Here is a 24,103-nt window from a genome sequence, read left to right as displayed (position 1 = left end):
TTTAAAAATAATTTTTAATGCAATATGGCAAACTGAATTTCCTGAAACATAGAAAGAACAGTCTCAAAACCAAAGAATTCTGCTTTCAGCCACAAAATTCACTTTAGCATACCAGGAGCAAAAAGAAAATAACTGAGTTTCTCCCACTTAGGTGGGAGAACAAGTATTTGAAAGAACTATGAAAAATATTTGGGTAAATATTTGAAACTCAACATTTTAGAAGAAATGCCAAGCGTTTAGATTTAACTGCTCTTTGGCTTTATGTTTTACAAGGACAAGGTCTCAGGTGACCCAAACAGATGATTGATTTATAAGCTTTGAATTCTGTTACAACTGTGACAGAGTATTTGCTCCAAATTGTTTCCAAATAGAAGTCAAAGGGCTGAAGCAGAGTCAATGGAAACATAATACAAGAATTAACCCCTAAAAGAAGGCAAGAAAGAGGAAAACATTCTGAAATCTCTTAAGACTTCATTCTCATGTAAGCAAGTGGTACAAACCTGTCTAGAAAAATATTTATTTCAATTTGTATTACTTTCTCAAGGGCATAGGGGTTACTCAGATTCAGCATCACAGTCCCAGAGGTGACAATCCCAGAGAACAATCATGTGAAGAGGGCTAAGTATCTGTTTTTACTTTCTCCTGATGCAACTAGCAGTAATTGCTACCAGTGACAGGATGCTACATGTTGTGGTTTAAATCTCTGAACTCAGAATACAGATTGCTAAATAATACAGTTTCTCACAATAAACTTGAAGCAATCTCAATCATTTTGAAAGAGGTAAAAAAACAAACATGGAAAGAAAACTCAGATTTTCTCAAAAGAACAGGATTGAAAAACTCTTTACAGTTAACCAACATATGATGCTGACAGTATGCTAATGGAACTCCATCTCTTAGTTATTTTTTCATCTTAAATGTTTTTTGTGTTAGTCTCCAATAACGTGGCTTTATCCCTTCTCAACATCTCTAAAAGTTTTAAGGACAAATTAGCACATTTTCTAGAAAGTACTGGAATAGATTCTTTAAGAAGGAACTAGTATCTGGCTTGCCTTAGCTGCCTTGTCTGCATTCATGAACTGCTACTTAGTTTTTGGACCATTCCCAAATAATTTCTATTCTTTATACCATCTGGACCTTGCAGAGGTCACCCTTGCATTTTCCTTTCCCTCTGTCAACTTTTACAGTTGAAGAACACTTTGCTATTTGTTCCAATTTCTTCTGCAAAAAATTACATAGCTAAATTTTTTGCAGCTATTATGATATACTTGCATATCTTGACCTCTAAGTCATTGTTTGCTGAAAAATTCTTTTTTTCCATTATGAGTTCTTGGTTTAGTCCAAATACACCTGGTAAGTTAAACATCCATTTACTTGGAACTTGAGTCCTTTCTTTTAATAATTTTCCCTGAGAACACAGGCACCAGAAGATTTTGCCAGTTATGTCAATATCAAAAATTTCATTTTGATATCCACTGAATTAACTCAAACTCTTAGCTCATAATATTCCAAGAAAAAAAAACCCCAAAAAAACAGGTAAAGAAATAAGATGATTAACTGTTTGGTTATACCTGACTAGGAATCTGTAGAGTGTTACAATCAAGAATATTTAAGTACTCAATATGAAATGCTAAAAACTAAATAAAAAATTAGCCAGACAGACATGGCTAAACTATGAGGATGTGGAGCGGTGGCACGGGGTGGGGGGGGGGGTGGGAGAGGAAGAAGGGGGGTGTAAAGAAACCCAAAACAAAAACCAGTATGAGAAAATTTTGATTCATCTTTCGAATTTCAAGGCAGAACCAGAGAGTTTTTTAGTTTCCAAGTTGAAACATTTGCTTAGAATTTAAATAAATTCAGGTCAGCAACAAGAAAAAAAAAAGCATATAAAATATGTTTTGTAAGTGCGCGAATCAATATTTTCCTCAATATTTAACAATAATATAAAGGTACTAGTCTATCACATGTTCAGTGCCTCAGCTAAAGACTGAGAAGCTGTCTCCATCTTTTCCTCCCCATTGGCTCACCTTTGGGGGAATTACAAAAGTAATTCTCAGTTTCACTAAGAACACAGAACCAACACTTCAGCATCTCTAAGACAAACCACCCCCCCATCTTATGAGACTTTGATTGCAGAGACACCTTCATATCAAAACTGACTACACCTCTGATGCTTGCTGCCCAACATCCACATCCACCCCCACATCCAGCCATGGGGAGCCCTACTCCAGCTCAGGAGGTACACAGGGAGAACTTGTGCATTGTGTTATACAGAGCATAGTGAAGGATGCACACCCAGTACAGAGTTCTGCAACATGGATATCTCTGGTGACCCCAATGGTTCTTCTGTTCTTGTAATGCCACCACACACATCGAGAAAGGCTTTACCCATGCCAGCTCTCCTACAACAGCCCTGACTACTGCACTACTGATCTTTCGTGTTACTGCACCCTTCTTCCCATACAACCCCCACTCAGTGTGGCCTCACTGAAAGCCAGGGCCTGTCCCGAGAGAACTTTGGCTGCTCTGGAAGCTGCAGTGGGAGGGGAAGGGAAGGGAAGGGAAGGGAAGGGAAGGGAAGGGAAGGGAAGGGAAGGGAAGGGAAGGGAAGGGAAGGGAAGGGAAGGGAAGGGAAGGGAAGGGAAGGGAAGGGAAGGGAAGGAAGGGAAGGGAAGGGAAGGGAAGGGAAGGGAAGGGAAGGGAAGGGAAGGGAAGGGAAGGGAAGGGAAGGGAAGGGAAGGGAAGGGAAGGGAAGGGAAGGGAAGGGAAGGGAAGGGAAGGGAAGGGAAGGGAAGGGAAGGGAAGGGAAGGGAAGGGAAGGGAAGGGAAGGGAAGGGAAGGGAAGGGAAGGGAAGGGAAGGGAAGGGAAGGGAAGGGAAGGGAAGGGAAGGGAAGGGAAGGGAAGGGAAGGGAAGGGAAGGGAAGGGAAGGGAAGGGAAGGGAAGGGAAGGAAGGGAAGGGAAGGGAAGGGAAGGGAAGGGAAGGGAAGGGAAGGAAGGGAAGGGAAGGGAAGGGAAGGGAAGGGAAGGGAAGGGAAGGGAAGGGAAGGAAGGGAAGGGAAGGGAGGGAAGGGAAGGGAAGGGAAGGGAAGGGAAGGGAAGGGAAGGGAAGGGAAGGGAAGGGAAGGGAAGGGAAGGGAAGGGAAGGGAAGGGAAGGGAAGGGAAGGGAAGGGAAGGGAAGGGAAGGGAAGGGAAGGGAAGGGAAGGGAAGGGAAGGGAAGGGAAGGGAAGGGAAGGGAAGGGAAGGGAAGGGAAGGGAAGGGAAGGGAAGGGAAGGGAAGGGAAGGGAAGGGAAGGGAAGGGAAGGGAAGTCCTTGCTCCTCTTTTCCTAGTGTATTCTTTTCCTTCTTTCTACCCTCTTCTCCCACAGAGCCCTCTGGTTGCAGAGAGGCAGCAGCTCTGCCTCACCCTAGTTTAGGGCTGGGCAGACAGAGGGATGCTGAGGGCAGAGGTCACCAAGGGGGGTGAGGCCTCCCAGGCAATTCACCCACAGATCTCCACTTGGAGATGCGGGCAGGGGCGTCCTTCCCTTCCACAACTACTGCCCTCATCAGGATCTCAGCACAAAGGCTGGGCACAAGGTACAGCCATCTAACTCTGGATTCACAGCTCTCAACAGGAAACAAACAGATATTTAAACAATGATAATTTGAGGTGCTTTTGTGCAGTTGAAAACCAGTAGATTCAGAAATCAGACCCGTCTGTGTCAGATGTAGCCCACTGTCTGTCAGGACACAGGCATTACACACCAGCCTCACAATCTTTCCTTAGTAATGCTACAACATTTTTAAAAAATCTACTTCTTTTTAATTAGAATAGACACAGAAGAATCAAAGTGAACTTTGTAAATACAAAAGAGGGTGGGAGGAAGAAGAGTCAAGTATTTTGAAAGAGGAAATATCATGGGAATGTGCTGATAAGAAATAAATTCTGCAAACACCAATAATATGAAGTACAATATGCAGCCTAACATATTAAATATAAAGACATTTTTAGTTATTTTCATAAAGAATTATTGTTATTGGTGGACCATTTAAAGGAAAATGAAGTGCTGACTCAATATTTCATTCTAAGTTATCAGGCAATATTAACTTAAAAATCCCAACAGTTTTACAGTCTGCTTTTTATGTAAGGGCTACTCAAAAGGACTTGTAAGATACATTTGATATCATGCTGGAAATTATGCCTGTGAAAAGCAATGCCCAGTTAGCAAAAACAATTGCATGTGTACCCAGATATACACCTGTGCTGTCATTCATCACAATCACAGCTGCTCTCTCTGAAGTGTTCCCAACTCAACGACAATGACCTGCAAAATTTCCCTTGTTCAGGAGAAAGGGCTCCCATTATTTAATTTACCAAAAAAAAAAAAAAAAACAAACTACTCTCTTTACTTTTAATTGAAAAGTCTTTTAATTAATTTGCTTCATAAAGAAACAAACTAACAGTACCAACAGCTTAAACATTAATGGTGTAGATCAACAGCGTTCTTTTTTTTTCCAATATCCCTATCATTTCAAACACATGGTACAGCTCCACAAAGAACTACACTCACATAATTAAAAATGAACTGCAGTTTGATGTACAATCTGGTTTACTGCATTGAAATCAACCCAGTTGTTCACAGGGAAAAAAATGCACATAATAAATCTTATGAAGTTTTATATAATTGTGTAGAGAATGTATCACCTTAAATTAGCATGTCTGTGGAAATTACTGAAGTTACTCCATCAACCTTAGTTTAATATTTAAGAGAACAGTGCTACACTGTACCACTAAATGTCACACACAACAGATATGACATCATCTTCATTTAATGACAAAAGGCTGGCAAAGTGTATGACACATATAATAGTTTTGCATGATCAATACTGAACTGAAAGACATAAAGCCAAGTTTGGAAGGTAATGCTCAACCCAAGACAGAAATTAAAAGCTACTGTGGAAGACAATATAACTGAGTGTTCTTTTCTATGGACTGTTGCTTTAATTTCCATTTATACACTCAGTCTTAAATGATGTATAGAAAATTTTTAATTACTATAAAGTACACAAAACAAGAATTTTTTGCATGATGAGCAGATATCACCACCATCTTCTGATACGTGAATGCCAACATGGAAAAAATATTATGTACAGATATATGTCACATGTTCTTATGACCTTGCTGTATGAAAGGCAAAAATGAGCAAGACTGTCAGAGATTTCCTTATGTCTTCCTGATCTGACTGAGGAACTGTCAGGACTGTGCTGTACATTGCTCCCAGTACTCTTTGGCAGGAAGGTCAGCCAAGTACATCCTCCAGAACCAGTCATACCTAGCACAGACTTGCTATAGCTGGCCTGAATTCATGCTTGAGCACGAACTGCAGCTAAAGTCTAGAGGGGAGTTTTTTCCTGTAAATAATATATCACTGAAACAGAATTCAAGATAGACCAGTGGCCCACAAGGAAATTTTCCACGGATTAACACTTGTTCACTAGACTTCCATGAGAAAGCAGAATAAATGTAAGATCCATAACGGCTGGGAGAAGAAAAGAAGGCTTTCTTTTCCAAATCTAAAATTACAGTAAATATAACACTAAGTAGCTGTAAGTTAACATTTGTATTTCCAGAATTTTTAATGATTAGCACTTATCGCAGCCACAACAAGCAGTTTTTCAACACATCACAACAGCAAATAAAATTTCCTTCCTTCTTTCTATGGCTTTAAGGCATATTGAAAAAGGATGTGAGGTGGTGGTGATGGGGAAGTACAGTAGGTAGGACAAGAGTAGCCACAGAAGGCTTCCTTTTAGACAGAAAAAAACATTTCAGAGTAACACTGACAGGCCACAACAGGTATGAACTGACAATCATCTGCTTTCTCAGTAATTTTTATTTAACAAGAGTTGTGGATGTCATCAAAGCCACAGAGGATCTCAACTGTCTATCAATAGGTAACTAAATTGGATGTCTCAAAATTTTACCACTATGGCAAGTTATCACATTAGAAAATAGAATGCAGAGGAGGATTGTCTCTAAAAAAGACTCCCAAAGCCTGCCATTATCTTGGTCTTTCAATATGTTGGCTATTAATTTAAATGGAGCCTTATTTTATACAACAGAGGTTTTCTTTACCACTGTCATGACCTGGACTGATTTGTTAATGATCCTTTTTTCCCCCCATTTTTCCTACTGAATTAAACTTATAAAACATAAAAAGTGTACAGTTACCAAAAGCTTTAAAGGGAATTACAGTTGAGCCCAATGGGAACAAGCTGAAGGATCAACACCTTAGTCTACAAACAGAAATAATGAATAATTTATGCAAAACGTGAAAAACATGAAATGTTCTTGAACTTCAAGCAGAGTATTGATCTTCAAGCATTTTATAACTAATGTCGACTGGGCTGGAGCACCTTTGTAACATAATTTAAAAAACAGCAGTGCAGGATGACTGCAACATTTTCCTACAGAAAACAGCTGTTGGTTTTATTTTTAAAACATTTTCAGAAAAGCTATATTTGGACAAGATATATATGTCTGATATGTCTGATTCCTAATTACTGCTCAGATTTTCTATTTTCTTTACCAACTGTTATTTCTTCCACTATTTCTACCCTAGGTCGTCTTCCCTCACTTTCCAAATTGCATCATTTATGGAGAAACTTGAGCTGGGAAGACTGAGCTCTGTACCATAAATAATACTTACTGGGAAAGCAGAAAAGACCACAAAATAGGAGAAGAGTACAGAATTTGAAATCAATGTTTATCTTAGTTATTTTGTCCCCTTCTGAGTATCATTCCCAAGATAACAGAGGAAATAGAGCAACTGCTTTCTTTTGCTATGGTTTAAGAAAAATCAGTTAAGTATTTAGGTAAATTCCACTTTGCAAGCTTGCAGCATGTCAGATATGCTTTAAGCTGAATATTGGTGTCAAGAGATGAATTATGTTAAAAGGTTCCATTGTGAAAAAAGAAGTTAGAATACCAAGATAATAGTTCATTTCTTCATGGGGTTTCAATCTCATTTTAAATTTGAGAAGTTATTATTGTATGTGCTGCCTTATCCTCTCCGTTTGGTTCCTCTTACCTTCCTAAACTAGGTATCAGGTTTTATGGATCTGTAATATGGACCTTATGCATTCCTGTTGTCTGTGTTTACATTTACCACAGCCTCCAAAAGAACAGTAAAAAAAGTTATTTGAGCCTTCCTATAATACAATGAAATGCACTTCTAGTAGTAAAGGACATAGGATGAAACAAAAATTCAAGTATAGAGGTTTAAAGATTACATCAGCATACTGCAGTATGGAAATACACTCTCAAAAGTGGCAATGATTTCTGCCAGAAGACAGTGGTTTAAATTTACAATCCAAATAACTACAAATTTCCTTGAAGACTTCCATCATGGCAAGGAACACCAAGGTACAGACAACCCTGTCTGGTCTGTACTGTTCTTGTGACAGAATCAAGACATCCTTAGAGCAGAAAATGTGAAGCTACTTCAAACTCAATAAGTGAACATTCTTACTATTTTCTCCATAATTAGTCTGCAAGGACATAATCCAATGCCTTTTTTTATCAAATACTTCCATGATCTTTCAGATTTTGAAGCATCTCCCAGGGAGCAAGTTTCAGTGGTAACTTTATTTCCTGTGGAAATTCTATCGTTGAACTGTGAGGAAAGGTATTTTGCCAAATTTTTTTTAAATTACTGAAAATAAGTGTGCTACCTCACATAAGGAAATCCAAATTAGCCAAGAAATTAATTATGGATCAGGAACAAAAAGTATGATAACAGCAAAGAGACAGAGATAAAAAATGCCTGTTTTAAAGCTTCTGCACAGAAATTACACAAATGAATAAGCAAGAAAAATGACAAAATTAAGCCCTTTATGCCCAAATTTATGCTTCAAGGTCTATGTATTGTTCTCCAAATATGATCACATGTTCCACTACATGCTGGCAAGCAGAGAATTTCATCAGAGCACAGCTACTCAAATACACATAACTAAAAGTAAAGAAACCCCAGGGGTTCTCTCTATTTCATTTGAGTTAAAGCATTGCAAACTCAAGAGTAAATTCAGTGGTAATTTTTTCTCCACATTAGGAGCATTTTGGCTCTTTACAGTATTAGAACAGAGAGATATGACAATAAGTGCTGCAAATTCCCCATGAAAACAAAACCATCAATGAAACTATCAGATATTCAGCAAAAGCTTCCCTTTTGACCTCCCCTGGTTTATAGCATTTGATCCCTGTATGTTTCTAGGCAGTGTTTCCCACAAAGTTTCAAAGCCCTTCAATTGCAGGCACAAGCATTTGGGTTTTGTCACACTATAAAGGTGAGACAAACCAGCAGAAGAGGCCAGAGATTCCACAGCAAGAATGGAACCTCCTGCCTGAGCATCACACACATGTGCCTCACACTGCAGGCCAATATGAAAACCATAAAAGGCACCAAATCAAGATCTGAGCTTAACTGGAGCCCAAAGCTCTGCAGGATGTGTTTGGCAGTACAGTATAACGTGCACATACCATATGAGGCAATTTTAACTCAAGAGTATTTTCACTTTGCAAAACTTAATGAGCAAATACAGCAAGGTATTTTCTGAAGTTTTTTCCTAAACATATGTAAAGCATAAAGTACAGGGCTGCTATTAGAAGTAAAAATCCTTTCTCCTTTACACAAACAAACCTCCACCAGGGTAACCATCTAAATCAAATTACAAACAGTGCCTTATCTGAGAATTCTTTGCTATAAAAAGTAGCCATCATGTCACAAATATTTAAACATACAAATACAAGCCTAGTACGAAAGTTAAAACAATTCTTTGAGCCAATACATTTACACTTTCCACTCCACTACTTTTCAACAGGGGCCTACACAGAAAGCTACATGCTCATATACAAACTAAGAAGATTTGCAAGAAAGTCAGGTTATCTAGAATTCCCAGATTTACTGTCAGCACTTGTCAAACACAATACTTGGAGAGATAACCTGAAGACATGCAAGGTTACACATTTTAAATAAATCCAATTACTTGACTTAATATCAGTAAATTGCCATGCCCTACTCATGCAGAACCTCACAAAGCAAATACAAGTAGAAAATTCTAAAGAGATCAAGCAAGGGCAAAACTCTTCAGAGAGTCCTGAAAATTTTTTCAAGTTCATAATGGCTCTGTATCCCACAGCATGTTTGCAAAAACAAAACAAAAACAAACCCACACCAAAGAATAATTCCACTACCACCATTACACTGTTAACACTTTATTAAAAATACAGCTGCAGATCAACCCTGTGTTACTGTTCTACTCTATTTAGAAAAGCAGTACAGGTATTGAAAATAAATAACTCAATTTGGAAAATTTACCTCTCTTATGCAGCATGAATTCTTCAACATGGCAAGGATGTGGTAGAAAAACTTCATTCTAGACTCTACTAGTCTACAGCACCTCTTCTCAAACATGGCATCTTGGAGTGCCAGCAAAAACATTTTAAATCATCTAAATAATTTCTTCCATTTTCTGAGCAACATGAGAAGGATCTCTCAAGCAGTCATGTGCTCACACAGAGCACTATATCAAAACCTGTCTACAAATGACTAACTCTCTTCTCTCCCCTTCTACAGTTCTGTGAAGGGGTGGAGGCTTTTGGGATGAATCACAACAAATACACCATTTCTGCCATGTTCTTATAGAATAAAGATAAGTGATCATTAAAAAAAACACAGCATCTCTACGCCACACTACAAAATGGAGTTTTACATTTTTGTACCTGTCAAAGAGAAATCAGCCTCTCTTTTCACCTGGTGGAGCCACAGGCACAGGAGTGGAGCTGAGCTCCACAGCTGCCAAACTCAGCAGGGTGTGAGGAACAATATTCAATACATCAAATTCTGTCTAACAGGTACAAAGTGATCTTAAAGTGCTGCTGGAGACCTACTTTGAAAAAACAGCAGCTTGAATTGGCCCCTATTGAAAACTAAAAGCATTCTAGAGAAGTTCATTTCATTCAATTAATCTTTACCTCAACTGAATTGACCATTAACCTTTGACTTGAACAAATCTGGTTTCGCCTGAGTTGACTGATATCCTATCACATGTCAGAGGAAGAACATCTCTAAAAAACATGGAATATTCAGAAATAGTTAAGTTCAAAGAAGGATTCTGATACAATGAGACTACAGTCCTCTCTCGCTCTCCCTCCCCCATCCCAGTAGAAAGAGTTGTGATATAAATGTACTGAGTACAAATTTTTTGTTTTAATATAAGAATTGTTGCTTCAACCCCAAGTCTTTTTTAACAGCTGACTAACAAGACAACACAGGAAACAACCACTGTGCAATGTACAACACTGTTTGCAGCAATGTTAAGCTGCAAAAGTAATATTAAATCACAGCATTCCATAAACAAAGGAATTAGAAGTAATTATGACTATATTTCAGGCTTGCCAATCCCCAATTCTTCAGAGGCCCATCCATATTTTAAGTGAAGGAAAAAATCCTGATATTTTAGTCTTCCCAGCTGCACAAATCTTATTTGTGTGTGGCTCATTATTAGTGCTGAAATAGGGGAAGTAAAAGCAAAAGCAATATATTCAGATAGTGACTGAGAATTAATAATATTGTTTTTCTGATTTTTAAAGTTTTTGCCTTTATTGCTTGGATAGTGGAAGAGTTTAGAAAAATATGACCAAATACTTCAACAGATGTTAGGTTTCCTATAATCGCTTAATTGAATTTACGCCTATAAAGGATCAAAGAGTTCCTGTGCTTAAAACTCTAAATTCTACTAAGCATTTGGATTTCAGAAAGTACAAATCCTTTATCTTACTTGCTCAAACCTGAAGATGAATATCTCAAAGCTGAGCTGATCAAACTACTATCTGTTTTGAAAGTGAGTTCCTATTTCTCAAGAGGTACGCTAGCCTGACAACTCTAAAATGCCATTTTACTGGAAGTGTTTTATATGCATCAACAGTACATACTCAGTATTTTCAAAACAACTCTATGAAACAATACTCTAGTCCTCAGATTGTCTCCCTATTCAGGCTTCCACTGGGATGTCCAAATCTAGAAATAATGAAGTTAAGCAACAAAGTCCAGGAAAAGAGGTATGTTGAAGGCATGGAATGAGGACAATAAGGTAGAATACACCTTCAAGCATCCAGGAGATCAACATATCAGAGAGACACAAAAGCTATTTCATATTGCTCTGTGAGTGGCATGGACCTGTCCATTCATCTACTCAGCTGTTCAAATCAAATTTTGACTCAACTCCTTAGAGAATGCACCAGGACAACAAAGCTGTTGTTGTCCATTGCCTCCTGCCTCAACCTCTTTCTGTGCACAGTAAAAGCTGTATCTGAGACATCACAGTCTGCTGTCCAGTACAGTAAAATGAACATGAATTTTAGCTTCTGACAGTACACCAGGATGCAAACTGCAGGGACTCAGGTGAGCTCCTACTGTCAGCTACTGCTGACACAGAAGAAAGGTAGGACAAACAGAAATGGCAGTAACTGCATCAGCCACCCCAATTCAGTTTTTTCATTTGAACACTCATCTTTATGTCAACAGAGAATGGAGCATGCAAATTCCAACAACCTTCTGATAGGTATCCAAGAGAAAAAGAAACAACAAGGGCTCTGTTGTTGATCTTATGCTACCTTTTCCTCCTGAACAGATAAAAAAGTACTGCACCATTATTTTGTTTCCGGATTTGTCAGCCCCATTTGCCCTTCCAAAGCAAGGACAAGAGCTCTGGGCTCGACCAACAGAATGCAACCTTCACTTTTTGGGGCAGATGTTGTTTTGAAGCCTTGATAAGATCCCAGCACTAGCATAAAATCATTCATTTCTTGAAGTCAAGAAACAATAGAGTTCCGGAAACAGGTGGCATTTGTTTAAATTGTCAAATATGCAACAGGGATTAAAAAAAAATGATAGGAACAGAATCAACAGATCTGAAACAAACACTTTAGGCATTTCACACCCTGATTGTGCTGAGTTCCTCCCACAAATTGTTACTACTGAACTTCTCTAGATAAAAATAATCCAATGCAAGTACCAAAGAACCCTGTCCTGTGATCTTACAAGTACCTTAAGCAAAGTTGCTTTGAAAGTAATCTAAAAAGTTAAATCTTAAAATTCATTCCTTCAGCCTGAGGAAAAGAGCTGGCAAATCTAAGCAGATAATTACTGTGGAAAAGCAGCATAGAATCTTTCTATGCAAATTCATTCTCCATTGTAAATAGATTTCTAGTCTAATTCAAGACTCAACCCCTCCCCACCCATCTAAAATAAAACCACCTTTTGTAAAGACACTTGTCCCTAATGTGTTCCACAGGGTCAACAAACTCAAGCCCTAGAAAAGTTGTTGGGATGATGACTATACTGAAAAAACCCACCCCCAGAACTCTGCCCTCAAGGTGGTGGTGAGATCCTGTTCTTCCTTTGCTTTGGATAAGGAACTAGCAGACCTGAGATGCTGGAAGTAATTTTAAACTCATTTGGAATTTGGTAATTCCATTCGGAAGCCTGGTTGCAAATGGGAATTCAGTGCAAAGTAGGTTGAATATTAACCCCAAAAAGAACATTCTTGAACATGAAAGCTTAACCTCAAGTAATTAAGGAGATGACCTGTAAGATATCCAAGTGATTCAGACTGTATGTGGCTCGACTGAATTTAATAAATAATTCAAGAAGAGCCAAGCAAATCCAAGAAGCCATTACATACCACAAGCAACAGTGGCTTGAAATCATGAGTAACCTGACATCTACCTTCTCAGATTCCTGATGAACCTCCAAAAGCAGTGTCTTAACCTGGAGACTGCCAAGTCCATAGGCTGATTGTCAAGATTTGTCTCTACACACTGTAGGCATGTATACAGCTCCTATGCAATTTTTTTGTTGTTTTACATTTATTTATTTGAATAGAGCATTGTATCCACAGCATGCACCATTAAAAATGTAATTTGGTACCTCCTAAAGTCAATTAAACTTTTACACTGTTACAAAAGATGGGGGGAAAAGGAAACATCATTATTTTTTTCTTTTTTTTTTTCTGCAGTTTTTCATCCAAATATATACAAATTTTATATACAAATTTCAGTAGTTTTATATACAAATTTTCTGTAGTTTTATTACAAATTTTATATACAGATCTATTTGCTGCTTTGAATCACAGGATGCTTGTTCTCTGATGAGCTCTTCAAGAGGGTAGAGCAAGTTCTAACTGAAAAGCATTGTACACGTGGATGCCCAGTATGAGAAAAAAAGAAAACTGAGCTTCTGGCATCACTACTCAACTAAAACAAGAAAGGAAAACACAGCAGTGGACTCCAACAAACAACTACTATTATCATTCTGCATTTGTTTGTTTGATTTTGAGTTCTTTCTCTCCAGGATATATGAGTCGATTTTTCAAAGTTCAACTGGAAACTAACTGCTGTAAACAACATAACTGCCAGGTATGAGCTAACAGCTTTGTAGATGGTTAGTTGAAGCAATTTAATAATCCCATGAATGACTTGAGGTGTGAGTCAGTAAAGATCACGAGCCCCAGCCACCAGCGGCAAGAGAGGAACTCAGTGCCCACAAGAAAAGATACCACATTTTAGAACTTCTGACCTATTCTTTGTGGCTCAATTAATAATGATTTCATAAATCATCATAATCCTATTATATTCTTAAATCAAGAATCTGATGCCACCTGAAACATCTGTCATAATATATTTCTCTGCAGGGAAGAAAACCCCAAACTTCAAAACCAGTAGTCACAGAGTGAAAGACATATGCTTTTCAGTGCACTTTCCTAAACAGCACGTGATAATAAAACACAGATACTAAAATACAATGCTAGAATATCAGAATGCATTTCTTTGTCTTTTTTTTTTTTTTAATTCTGAAGAGCATGGGCTATATCTGCAGATATCAGATCTCACTGATATATAATTAGCCATAATACAAAATAGACACAAACTTGATAAAGGCACAAGACAGAATTCCATTGAGTTAATAATCTTTATTATTTTCATCTTTAGCAGCCATAAACCAGATAACACAAACAGAATAAAAGAGGATCAAAACAGGGAAATTCCTAGGGAGAGATCTAGGTGACACAGGTTGGGTAATGCTAGGGGGAGTTCAGCAAACCTTCTCCTTACAAAATTTATGCCTGCAGTGTATACTGAGGAAAAAGATACATGATCATTAAAAACATAGTTTTTCCAGCTGTCCCATCCATGTAAAGTTCTATGTTGCCTAAAAGGTTTGAAACATGTAAAAATCATGCATCCATTTTACACAAAACTCCCACTGGGCAAGACAAATGATTGACCTCTTTTACTGTGAATCTTAAGTATTTAATTTTTATGCAAAATATTTACAAAGAGGGCTGGGAACAGTGTGATATGCCTAAAAAGTAAACGGCAAAGTATTATCAACTGTTGTTATTTCTGAGGAAAACACAGTTGTTAGATTAGGAAAACCACACCCTCTTCTCAGAGTAAGGGCAAGCTACATAAAACTTTCATTACCATGGCTTTTTAATGTTATTAATTTGCTGTCACTCATCTTGGGTTTTTTTGCATTGAAAATGCCACCTTCTGCAAAACTTTTCAGTTGCAGAAAACACAGTTATAGCTTCATTGAATCACATGCAACTGGAGCTAATAACCATGTTTTGCCATCAAATAGTCATGCATTGCTGCAGATCACATGCTTCCACAAGCATTCCAAACCAGAGGAAGAGACAAAACCAGCAACTGTTGCTGTCTTGTTTTGTCTTTTTAATGAGAAAAACTAGTAAAGATGGGGACCACTGTTTCTCAAACCAAATTTTCTGGCAAAAAGATTAAAAACTGAAAAAGGTTTTATAGCTTGAGTTCTTTGATGGTCACAGTTAAAAAACCAACTAAAAACATAAGCACTGTAACTGATTTGAGGAACAAGGCAGTCTACTTATTGAAGAAAGTCACAGAAATTCCTTACAACTCATGCATAACATGACTCTAAATTAGGCATATCTGAAAGTGACTATGAAGATAAATTTGCCTAACTGCCAGCAACAAGAAAAAAAAACTACCTAAAATGCATTATACAGCCACAGACACAGTTAAGATTTTTTTGTCAAAGAACACCTCTTCTATGCAAAAATTAAATCCTTGTAAATAAAGGATAATAAATCATGAAAATTAGAAACCAAAGATAGGAATTCAAAAAAACCAAAGCAACCCAAACAAATAAATCACTGCATTAAATGGAAGATGGATTAAAATAAGTATGAAGAACACCACCATAATTCTGTTTAAGTGGAGTGTGTCATGAAGCTTAACTAAAATTACTTCTTACATAGAAATGCAAATAGAACTGCTCTTATTAGATCTCAGACTGGAAAGCAAAAAGAAGCAAAAAAAAGTTACTAAAGAAAGACCCTCAGCTCCAGTATTGCCTCAAAAATATTGATGGAGCTATCAATTCAAGGTAAGAGAAAAAAAATCACCTAAATCACTTTTTTTAAATGCTGAAAAAATCTGAACCTTAAAAAAAAATACTCAAATACATGCTGACAAAACAAGTCAGAGGTGAATTCCCAGTGCTAAGGTGTATTAGGGTAGATTTTCAATGCTAAGCTTGAAATAGAAATGCAGTCCTTACAATAAGTCCCTATGCATATATCCATAGGGTTTTACAAATGTTATCAAGTCAGAATATCACTGCAGACTGAAGTAGAACTCACTGGCCTGCACAGCTGTAGACATTTTTAGAAAAAGGAGGTGAAGGCAGAAGGAGGTACAGAGCAGGATTCATCCATACAAAGCTGTCTTTGATGATAAGCAAACATCTATCTTGTTGGGGCATGTTAAAGATATAGATAAATTCTAGGTCATTACTCTAGGGAGATCAAAAATTGAGCCTTACCCCATAAAAGCACACAGTATCATTCAAGCTGTGTTAGACTTGAATTTGATTCCTGTCAGTTTACCTTTTACTCTTACAAGCTTCTTTGATGTACATGACAATCCATCAGGCAATTGGTCCTTTGGAAGCTAGAAATCCCTTCTTTGAAGCTTCAAGTGAAATAAATCAGCTGTCAAGCTTCATGAACTGTGTTTTTTTCCTGAACAGTTTTAAATGCCTGTTTAATGTCCAAACAATAAAATGTCTTTTCTTTGCTACGTTTAGGTTACAAGTAAAATGAATGTTGTCTTTGTTCTCAATCACCTGATTTTAAAGGCAGAACCATACGTCTTTAAAATTTATTGACCAAATCTAAGACATATAGCTGAGATACTGCAGATTTAGTTTAAAAATATACATACACAATATAATTTTAACAGCCAAGAAATAATATGTACCATGACAAAAAGTACATGCACACCATTTCTCTTTCTAAGGTGGACACACCTGAAGAACGCCTGCAGTTTTACACCTGAGTAGCAGCAGCTCAGTGATTTCACTCCCCTACTTTAAATGCCAGTAAAATTAAACCTCCCCTCCCACGCCCTGCCAGGAGTTAGTGGAAGACCGTGACCAAATACCAGTTATCTTTGATGACAGTTTTCTGACTACCACAATGTTGTAGGGTGAGGATGAGGCAAACCTTGCAAGTGAAAACAAGCAGTTCAGACCTTCTGTCAAATGACTCAGTCAGGAAAAGGAAAAAATTGAAGGGAGAGGAGACTTGAAAATAGACCATAATAATAGATACACTTGGAAAAGACTAAATCTGAGTTTCCTCTCTGTGTTACACAGAACTTCTTCAAAAAATACTAACAAGTCCTATGTTCCCTCTTGTACTGCCTAATTATTTATTTTTAGAAGCCACTACTCCTTAAGAACCATCTTACTTCCTCTCAGATGTTTTAGGAGACGCATGGGGGCCATGTGGTATGTAAGACTCATGATACTGAATTTAGCCTTTCTGAAGATGGATTGTAATCCAAATTTCTTACCAGTGGGGGTTAGCATTCCAGCTGCTGTGCTACTGTGTAAAAGCATCACTACAACTGCAGCAATGTCTTCCAGTAAAGAGTGGCTGAATTTCTGAACCCTGGAAACATTTCCAGGATTAGTCTGCAGAGGGAGGAGTATTTTGATGATATTAAAGAGGCTTATATTCAAGACAAGTTGAGCTGTTCAGTTCTGCAAATGCAGAATTTCTGGTGTGTACAGAGACAGAACAATAAGCAGCCAGCAAATCATCCTGGCAAAAGTTCAGACAACCATATACTTAGGAATGCACAAATTGTAATGAACATATTCCTCCTTTTAGACCTTTAAATACCTCCTGCGTATTACTACGCACTTTGGTGGTTTTTTGCAGACTTATGTTACATCATAGAAAACTTGTGTACCTTTTAGTAACCCACTGAAAACTGAAACATGAAAGTAGCAGCAGAATTTAGAAGATTCACAGTTCACTCAGTAGACAAAAGTACTGTTGAATACTTTCCACTACAATAAATCAAGCTATGCCATGAAAAAATAGTTTTTGACATGTATTTTTAAAGTTGTGCATGGCTTCTATTTATTGAAATTTTTCAATTTTTGTGACATGAACCATTAAAAAACAACTGTGAATTTCCCCACTGTATTTCTGATAACATGCTATAAGAAACTATAAAAATGCTTTGCCAGCAAAGCAAAGAGAATACTTACCAATATTAATTTCATCATCAGTTTCAGCATCTCCAATACACTCAAACTGAAAATCTTGTAAAGACTGTGAAAATTTTTGTACTGCCATGGATAAATCTAGAATTCAAGAAAAAAAAAACAAAAACAAATCAGAATTACTCTACTAGAACTTCACTGGAGCAAGGCATCATGCATTTCTGCATTAAGTTTTTTTTCTGCTTACAAAGTTTTTTTTCTAGTATCTTTTTTGGACATTAATCTCATTTAAAAATCACCATCACCTTTTCAAAATCAAACACCTGAAAGATCCTAAACACTTAAGAAACAGGCTGATGCAAGATTTCAAACATTAATACATGTATCACATTGACAACTAAAGAACTTTTATACATCCTGAAAAACAATAAATTAGTACAAGAAATTGATGTCTAGTGATAAATTGCATATGTAAGCATACCACTCTTTAAAGTATTGCAATATTACTTTGCAGATTAAAATAAAGCTCATGACAGTTTTTTTCATTACCATTATCAAAATAATTACATTATAATTATTCTGATACAACACACTGTAAACAGTTTTAGTGAAAAATCTTTTTAAAAAGAAATTGAAGAGGGAAAAAAAAACCACAAGTGCTTGCCAATCAAGATGGCAATCCACGGACTATAAGCACTATTTTCAGTGAATTTCACAAAGCAATCCAAACTTTATAGCACAGAATTTCATAATAATTTTACACAAAAACCCCACAAAATATCAACCATATAAATCTGCTATTTTCTTTTCTTTTTTTAGAAATACTAATGGCAAATGGAAAGATGAATGTGATAATGAATAGGTTTGGTCAAGACTTAAAAACACCACCAGTCCAGATGAGCCCAGAAAAACAACAACAATTTTCTGCATCCTGGAGGCTGTATCTATGGCATCTATTTTGATGCCAGGAAAATTGACAATTAAGAATCTGACATCTGCTAAATCTAAGAGAAATTCATGATAGGGTAAGCTATGAATTAAAGTCAATTCTGTTTCAAAAGCACCACATATCTGCCTCCACCCTTGGGAATGGTGAAAAGCTGTCTGGACATGGTCCTGGGTAACTGGCCCTGCTTGAGCAAGGCAGTTGGACCAGATGACTGCCATGGGTCCCTTCCAGCCTCAGTCATTTCGTGACTCTGTGATTTCTTTACGCTCTGTTATCATAAAGCCATAAATACTCATTCACTCAGTGCTGGACACAAAATTAGGAGGGATAACCTTCTTCCAGGCAGGAATAAAACCTAACATATACAGATACAAATTGGCCTAATATCCTAAATCAACACAAAAACAACTCCCATACACACAAAGTATGATTGAATTTGAATGACCTCCACCAATAAGAACGATTCCACTATCCTAAATGAAAACTTCTCCCCAAATATTTTCAGGGATGAGGCAGCCACAGCTTCTCCCTGCTTCCAGGGAAGAATAATGCCTGGGAAGAGAGCAGGTTGGACAATTAAGAGAAGGAACAGCAAATCCTACAAAATAATTAATAGTGCAGGGAACTTTATCAGCTGCTCCTGCTGATGCCTTTAGATGGGAGCATGGAATTTAATGTAAAGGGAGCATGGAAAGAGCTGCAAGAGTTATCCCACACAAGGTGTAATTAACACCTGAGAGCTTTGCATTGCCAGATAAATTTAAAACCAAGTGCTGAGAAGGATAAAAAGGGGATTACATGATATTCATGGTGATAATGAGAAGATCAGGATTTATTACTGAAAATCACAATGCAGAGGAGAAATCATCCTGGTTTTAGGATTTAAACTTCCAGGATCACCAAATGTGAGCTGACAGCAGCAGGTAGGAACTGCCCTGAGGGCAGGGTGTTCACCATTAATTTTAAAAATTTATTTATTTATTAATTCAATGAAAGAATTGAAAAATGATTGAATTAAAGATTCTAAACACCTCCAAAGAAAAATCCACAAAGTAAGATTACTGGTTTTTAAATTTTATTTTAATTAAAGGTAATCACTATCAAGCAAAATAATCCCTTCCTGGATTTTGCACTGCCCAGAATTTACTCAATGCCTGTTCCTCTTGTATTTTTATAGGCAGCTATTGAGTACATCAGTCCAAAGAGAGACCCATCAGCTTTAGACAATACAGACATGAACAGAATTTTTTTTCTTCTATTAGTAGGGAATTCTGTATGCATATCTGATAAATAACAAAGATGTAAAGAGCTGGGTAAACAAATTCTGTATCATTCTGATAAAGCACATGGAAAAAAGGGAAGAATGCTACCCAGACTTATTGCATCCTTACTGTACATTTCCTACTGTGCTGTACATGAAGATTATATTATTAAGTGTATTAACAAATTGAATGCTAAACAAAAATTGCTTCCTACTGTTTGTATACATGAAAACAAAATAATCTTTGTAAGATGAAGGACTGCATTTTATGCAAATACAGCCTCTTTCATAGTTAAGTAAATGATTGTTTTACATTTGTTAGAAAGATCTAAACTTGAATTTGTCACGGTAGTGTATTTTAAGTTTTAAGGGAAGAAACACAGTTTTATTATTCACTCTTTCACCAGGTTACTACACTGAATCCCAAACCCTTCTACAAAATTGCTGTATGGCAACTGATGCCAAAAGGAATTACATGGCCTTTATGTAATTGAATGGAAACATTTCTATTTTTCAAGTACACTGGAATGCAAAAATTAACTCTTGCTAATAGGAATGGAGGTTAATTTCCTTTGGACAATCGAATAACTGCCCATGATGAACAGCATCTCTGTGAATGTGAAAGGAAATGAGAGAGCATGGGCTTTCCCCTATCATTCTTCTACATATGCAGGATTTGGTGGAAAAAATATCAAAGTAAAGGAAAATAGATGTTAAAAATACCAAAGGTGGAGTCTCCATTTCATATCCTGGATTACTGATATATGATGCCAATTGTTCTTTCACTGTGTCATTTCAGACACAGGTTATACATTTTGAACCTGAAGGAGGTATGTTTAACCTAGTTCAGAAATAGTGGGTATGAAGAATTAAGGAGCTTACGAGATAACTTGATAAAATCATGCAGCAAGATACCATTTGGAGATATTTGCCTCTATACGAGGCCTTTCCTCATACCTTGAGAGTATTAGACAATACCATAATGAGATTAAAGCTGTTCAATGTTGCAAAGAATAAAGTTAAGTTCCAAGGTCAGATGTTTCCTGTAACACTCATTTACAAGTTCTGTACAAAGTTAATCTAAACTGAAAAGATAAAAAAATATTATTCTACAGAAAATTCCAGCTGACTTGGACAGTTTCCTGAAGACTGAAATAGGAGTTACTCTCCAAGACTCTGACACTGCAGTTGAATCACCAACATTGGACCAAGCAGTGCTACTTGGTTGTATTTATCACTTTCTTAGGAGCATCATCACTTTAAATGACTATAAAATTATAAACCCAGTCACAGAAAGGAGAAGCTGTGCAGTAAGCATATCTTTTCTAAAAGATACCAAGATTCACAACTGAATTTAAAAGGATTTAAGAGCAACTGTCTCCAGTCAAGAAGAGGCAAATAATAGATAAAAAAAAAAGAGCAGATAAAGCAGAGACCTCACCCAGTTTTACAAGATGTCACTTATCCCTGTATATCCCAAAGTCTTAATGTCACTGAGAGTCCTCAATGCATGCTGCTGCTTCCAGAAGGAAGGTAATCACCACACAAATCACCTTTTCATAATCTGTGGTGTCATTCAGAGTTGCTCTTAGGCAGCAAGTACATTGTAAAGTCATGTCCCTCTTTTCACTGAATCCACATGAACTAGGATATTCACTCAGCTCAGGGCAGAAATTTTCCTTCAAGCAGAGACAAGTGATCTCCTAAGTTACTATGAAAAGCTCACCAGCTTTATTGACTGGAAATACAAGTTTATCACCCAGGGAAGGATGGCTGCTCAAAAGGCTCAATGAGCTCACAAATGCTGTTGCCCCTGCTCTGCTGCAGGCACACAAATGAAGTAATCTCTCTGGGTGTCAGCAAAAGAAGGAAAATGCAACCTGATAACTCTCATTTGCCAGAAGGGCAGATCTGTTAATACGTATTTTCTGAGAGTACTCACCTCTACAATTTGTTCCCTGCTTTCTCTGATTTCAAAGAAGGATTCACTTCCATTTTGCAGTGAGGCACATAGTCAAGAGTAGCCATCTACACACTACATACTGTTAGTGATAGAGTTGCTGGTTTTAGTCAGGGCTTCAGCAAGTCAATGGGCCAACTAGTTGGGTTTTTTTTTGTGGAGCTGACAGGAAGTACTAAAGAAGCTACCACACTGTGACTGGAAATAATAAAAGGATAACTACAACAAAGCTTAACCATAACAAAGTAATATAATAGCAGTATTGCATATGGATACATGCAATACCAACCACCAGTACCATAATGCTAATGAAACAATAATAAAATAATAAAAGTTTCATCCATTCAGGAGTCACAGAGGAATCATGAAATGCACTACTCTATTGTACTTTTCCCTGAAGTTTTATATATTTGATTAATCTATTTAACATATATTCTTCAATTTAAAAAAAAAGCAAATAAATCTTCTGGATTATTCTGCAAGGCAGGTTTATTTAAGACTCACTTTCTTTGAAATTGCCAAAAAGAAGTATGTAATATGAACTGTAATACATGAACTTATTTTAGGCCTCAGGGCCTTACAGCTGAATATTGGATGATAAAACTGGGACGATCCAGACCCTTTGCATCACAAGAACTGTTCTTCCACTTTCTTGTCCTAGATTTGTTAAACAGATTGTAAAATAATTTCTTATTTAGAGTCTTGAGGAGGAGGAGAGAACAACCCATTGCAACAATGTGATGAAATGATGGATGCTATTTTCTGAGGAATGAAAAACAAATGTATGCATTGGCATGGCACAGCCTGTCACAACAAGGACAAAGTCCTACAGATAAGGACACTTAAAAAGATTTCCACAAGTTGATAAGCACAATGAATTTTTTTATTGGGCTGTGATGGTTGTCGTTTGTTTGGTTTTGCCAGTCTGGTGTCTGGAAGAACAGCAGAAAGTCCAAACTTTGGATAGGAATCAAATAATCTCCAAAAGCAGAAACTCAGGAGCACTTGCAGAGGACTCATATCCCTACCCCAGTAGCAGCCTGCAAGAAAGTGTTCTCAGCAAACACATCAAAGCCAAAGTCTTTCCACTTGTTTGCTTACAAAGATGACTTCATTAGCAAATGGAGTTCCAATAACCAATGTTCTTCCTGATTGATGTCAATCATCCTGGGAAAGCTTGGTATCATTCACTGGGTTAATAAAGAAAAACAGCAGTTGAAACCTAGGGAGATTAAACATGCCTAAATGAACTCCGGAGTACCAGCTGGAATGCAGTAAATGGGACTTCAAACAACAGACACTCTGGCTAATACAGTAATAGCAACATACCTGGCTATCTGCCACAAAGCCAGTTATTATTCCATGGCTTCAAAGACAGCAGAAGCAAAGGGGTGATGATTGACCTAGCAGGATATTAGAGGCAATCCTTCAGTCAGCTGAATTTCAGGACAGCTGAAGACTGGAAAGGAGACCATGTACAGTCACCTTTGGTGTTTCACACCTTTGGGGCAGTATGAGTCCACCACCAGATATGACTAGATGCATTGTGGTGCTCTGCTTGATGAGATACTTCATTTGGTAATGCACTGACTTACAAGTTAATTAAAACCCAAGCTAGTCGGCAAAACTCAGCATTAAGATATTGTAATATGTGAAAAAAACACACTAGAAATTGAATAATGTTGCCAAAGTACTTGATAAAATAACAAGCTAAAACATGCAGAGAAATATTTATCTAGTTTGTTGACTTCTACTCCTCAATACCTGAAAATGAGTCATCATTATGGTTAATTTTTAATTGCTTTACAAATAGATTTTTTTTTATTTATTTCTTAAGCAACTCTCATTCTATAAATAATAGTTCAGGCTAAGTTATCTAAACACTTAAAAAAAGAAGGTTTTATATGAGAGACATTATTTTTATTATGAAATAGCAGCTATGAGCATGATTTGCAGTATTCTTACCACACAAAATGACAGAAGCAAGGAAGCATTTAAAAATTCATAAAAGTGAAAAAAGGGCTTTCAGTATTACAAATATAAATCTGTAAAACACTATTTATTCAGGAAAATTCTTGTGAGATACATGTCTCCGTAAATAGTTCATGACATGCTCTTCTACACTGAAGATGAACAGAGAACTTCCTTGGCTTTGTTATTTTATAGCTTCAAGGATTTGAGCTATATCAACAGCCAGATATAAGCCAGAGGAAGAAGAACACCCCACTGAGAAGCACTGAACTTCAACAGCTTCTGTGTTTGCTACAGTCAATTTGATTGTAAGTAGAACATGTCACAGTGGGATATCTTTTTCCACACCATAGA

At 37.1% G+C, this 24,103-nt stretch overlaps 1 protein-coding gene across 1 annotated transcript in view; it reads right to left on the bottom strand.

Annotated features, from left to right (window-relative positions):
- Window positions 1-24,103, bottom strand: part of ARHGAP42 (Rho GTPase activating protein 42) — a 147,662-nt gene that overhangs the window by 98,204 nt on the left and 25,355 nt on the right. Inside the window, exon 2 of the mRNA XM_030234309.2 lies at window positions 17,654-17,749. Coding sequence (XP_030090169.1) covers window positions 17,654-17,749 — 96 coding nt within the window. The remainder of the gene's footprint in view (window positions 1-17,653; window positions 17,750-24,103) is intronic.

This window comes from Serinus canaria, chromosome 1 (assembly GCF_022539315.1).
Source record: "Serinus canaria isolate serCan28SL12 chromosome 1, serCan2020, whole genome shotgun sequence".
Taxonomy (NCBI): Eukaryota; Metazoa; Chordata; class Aves; order Passeriformes; family Fringillidae; genus Serinus; species Serinus canaria.
Note: the sequence above shows the minus strand (reverse complement) of the source record. Positions and strands in the feature narration are given on the sequence as shown.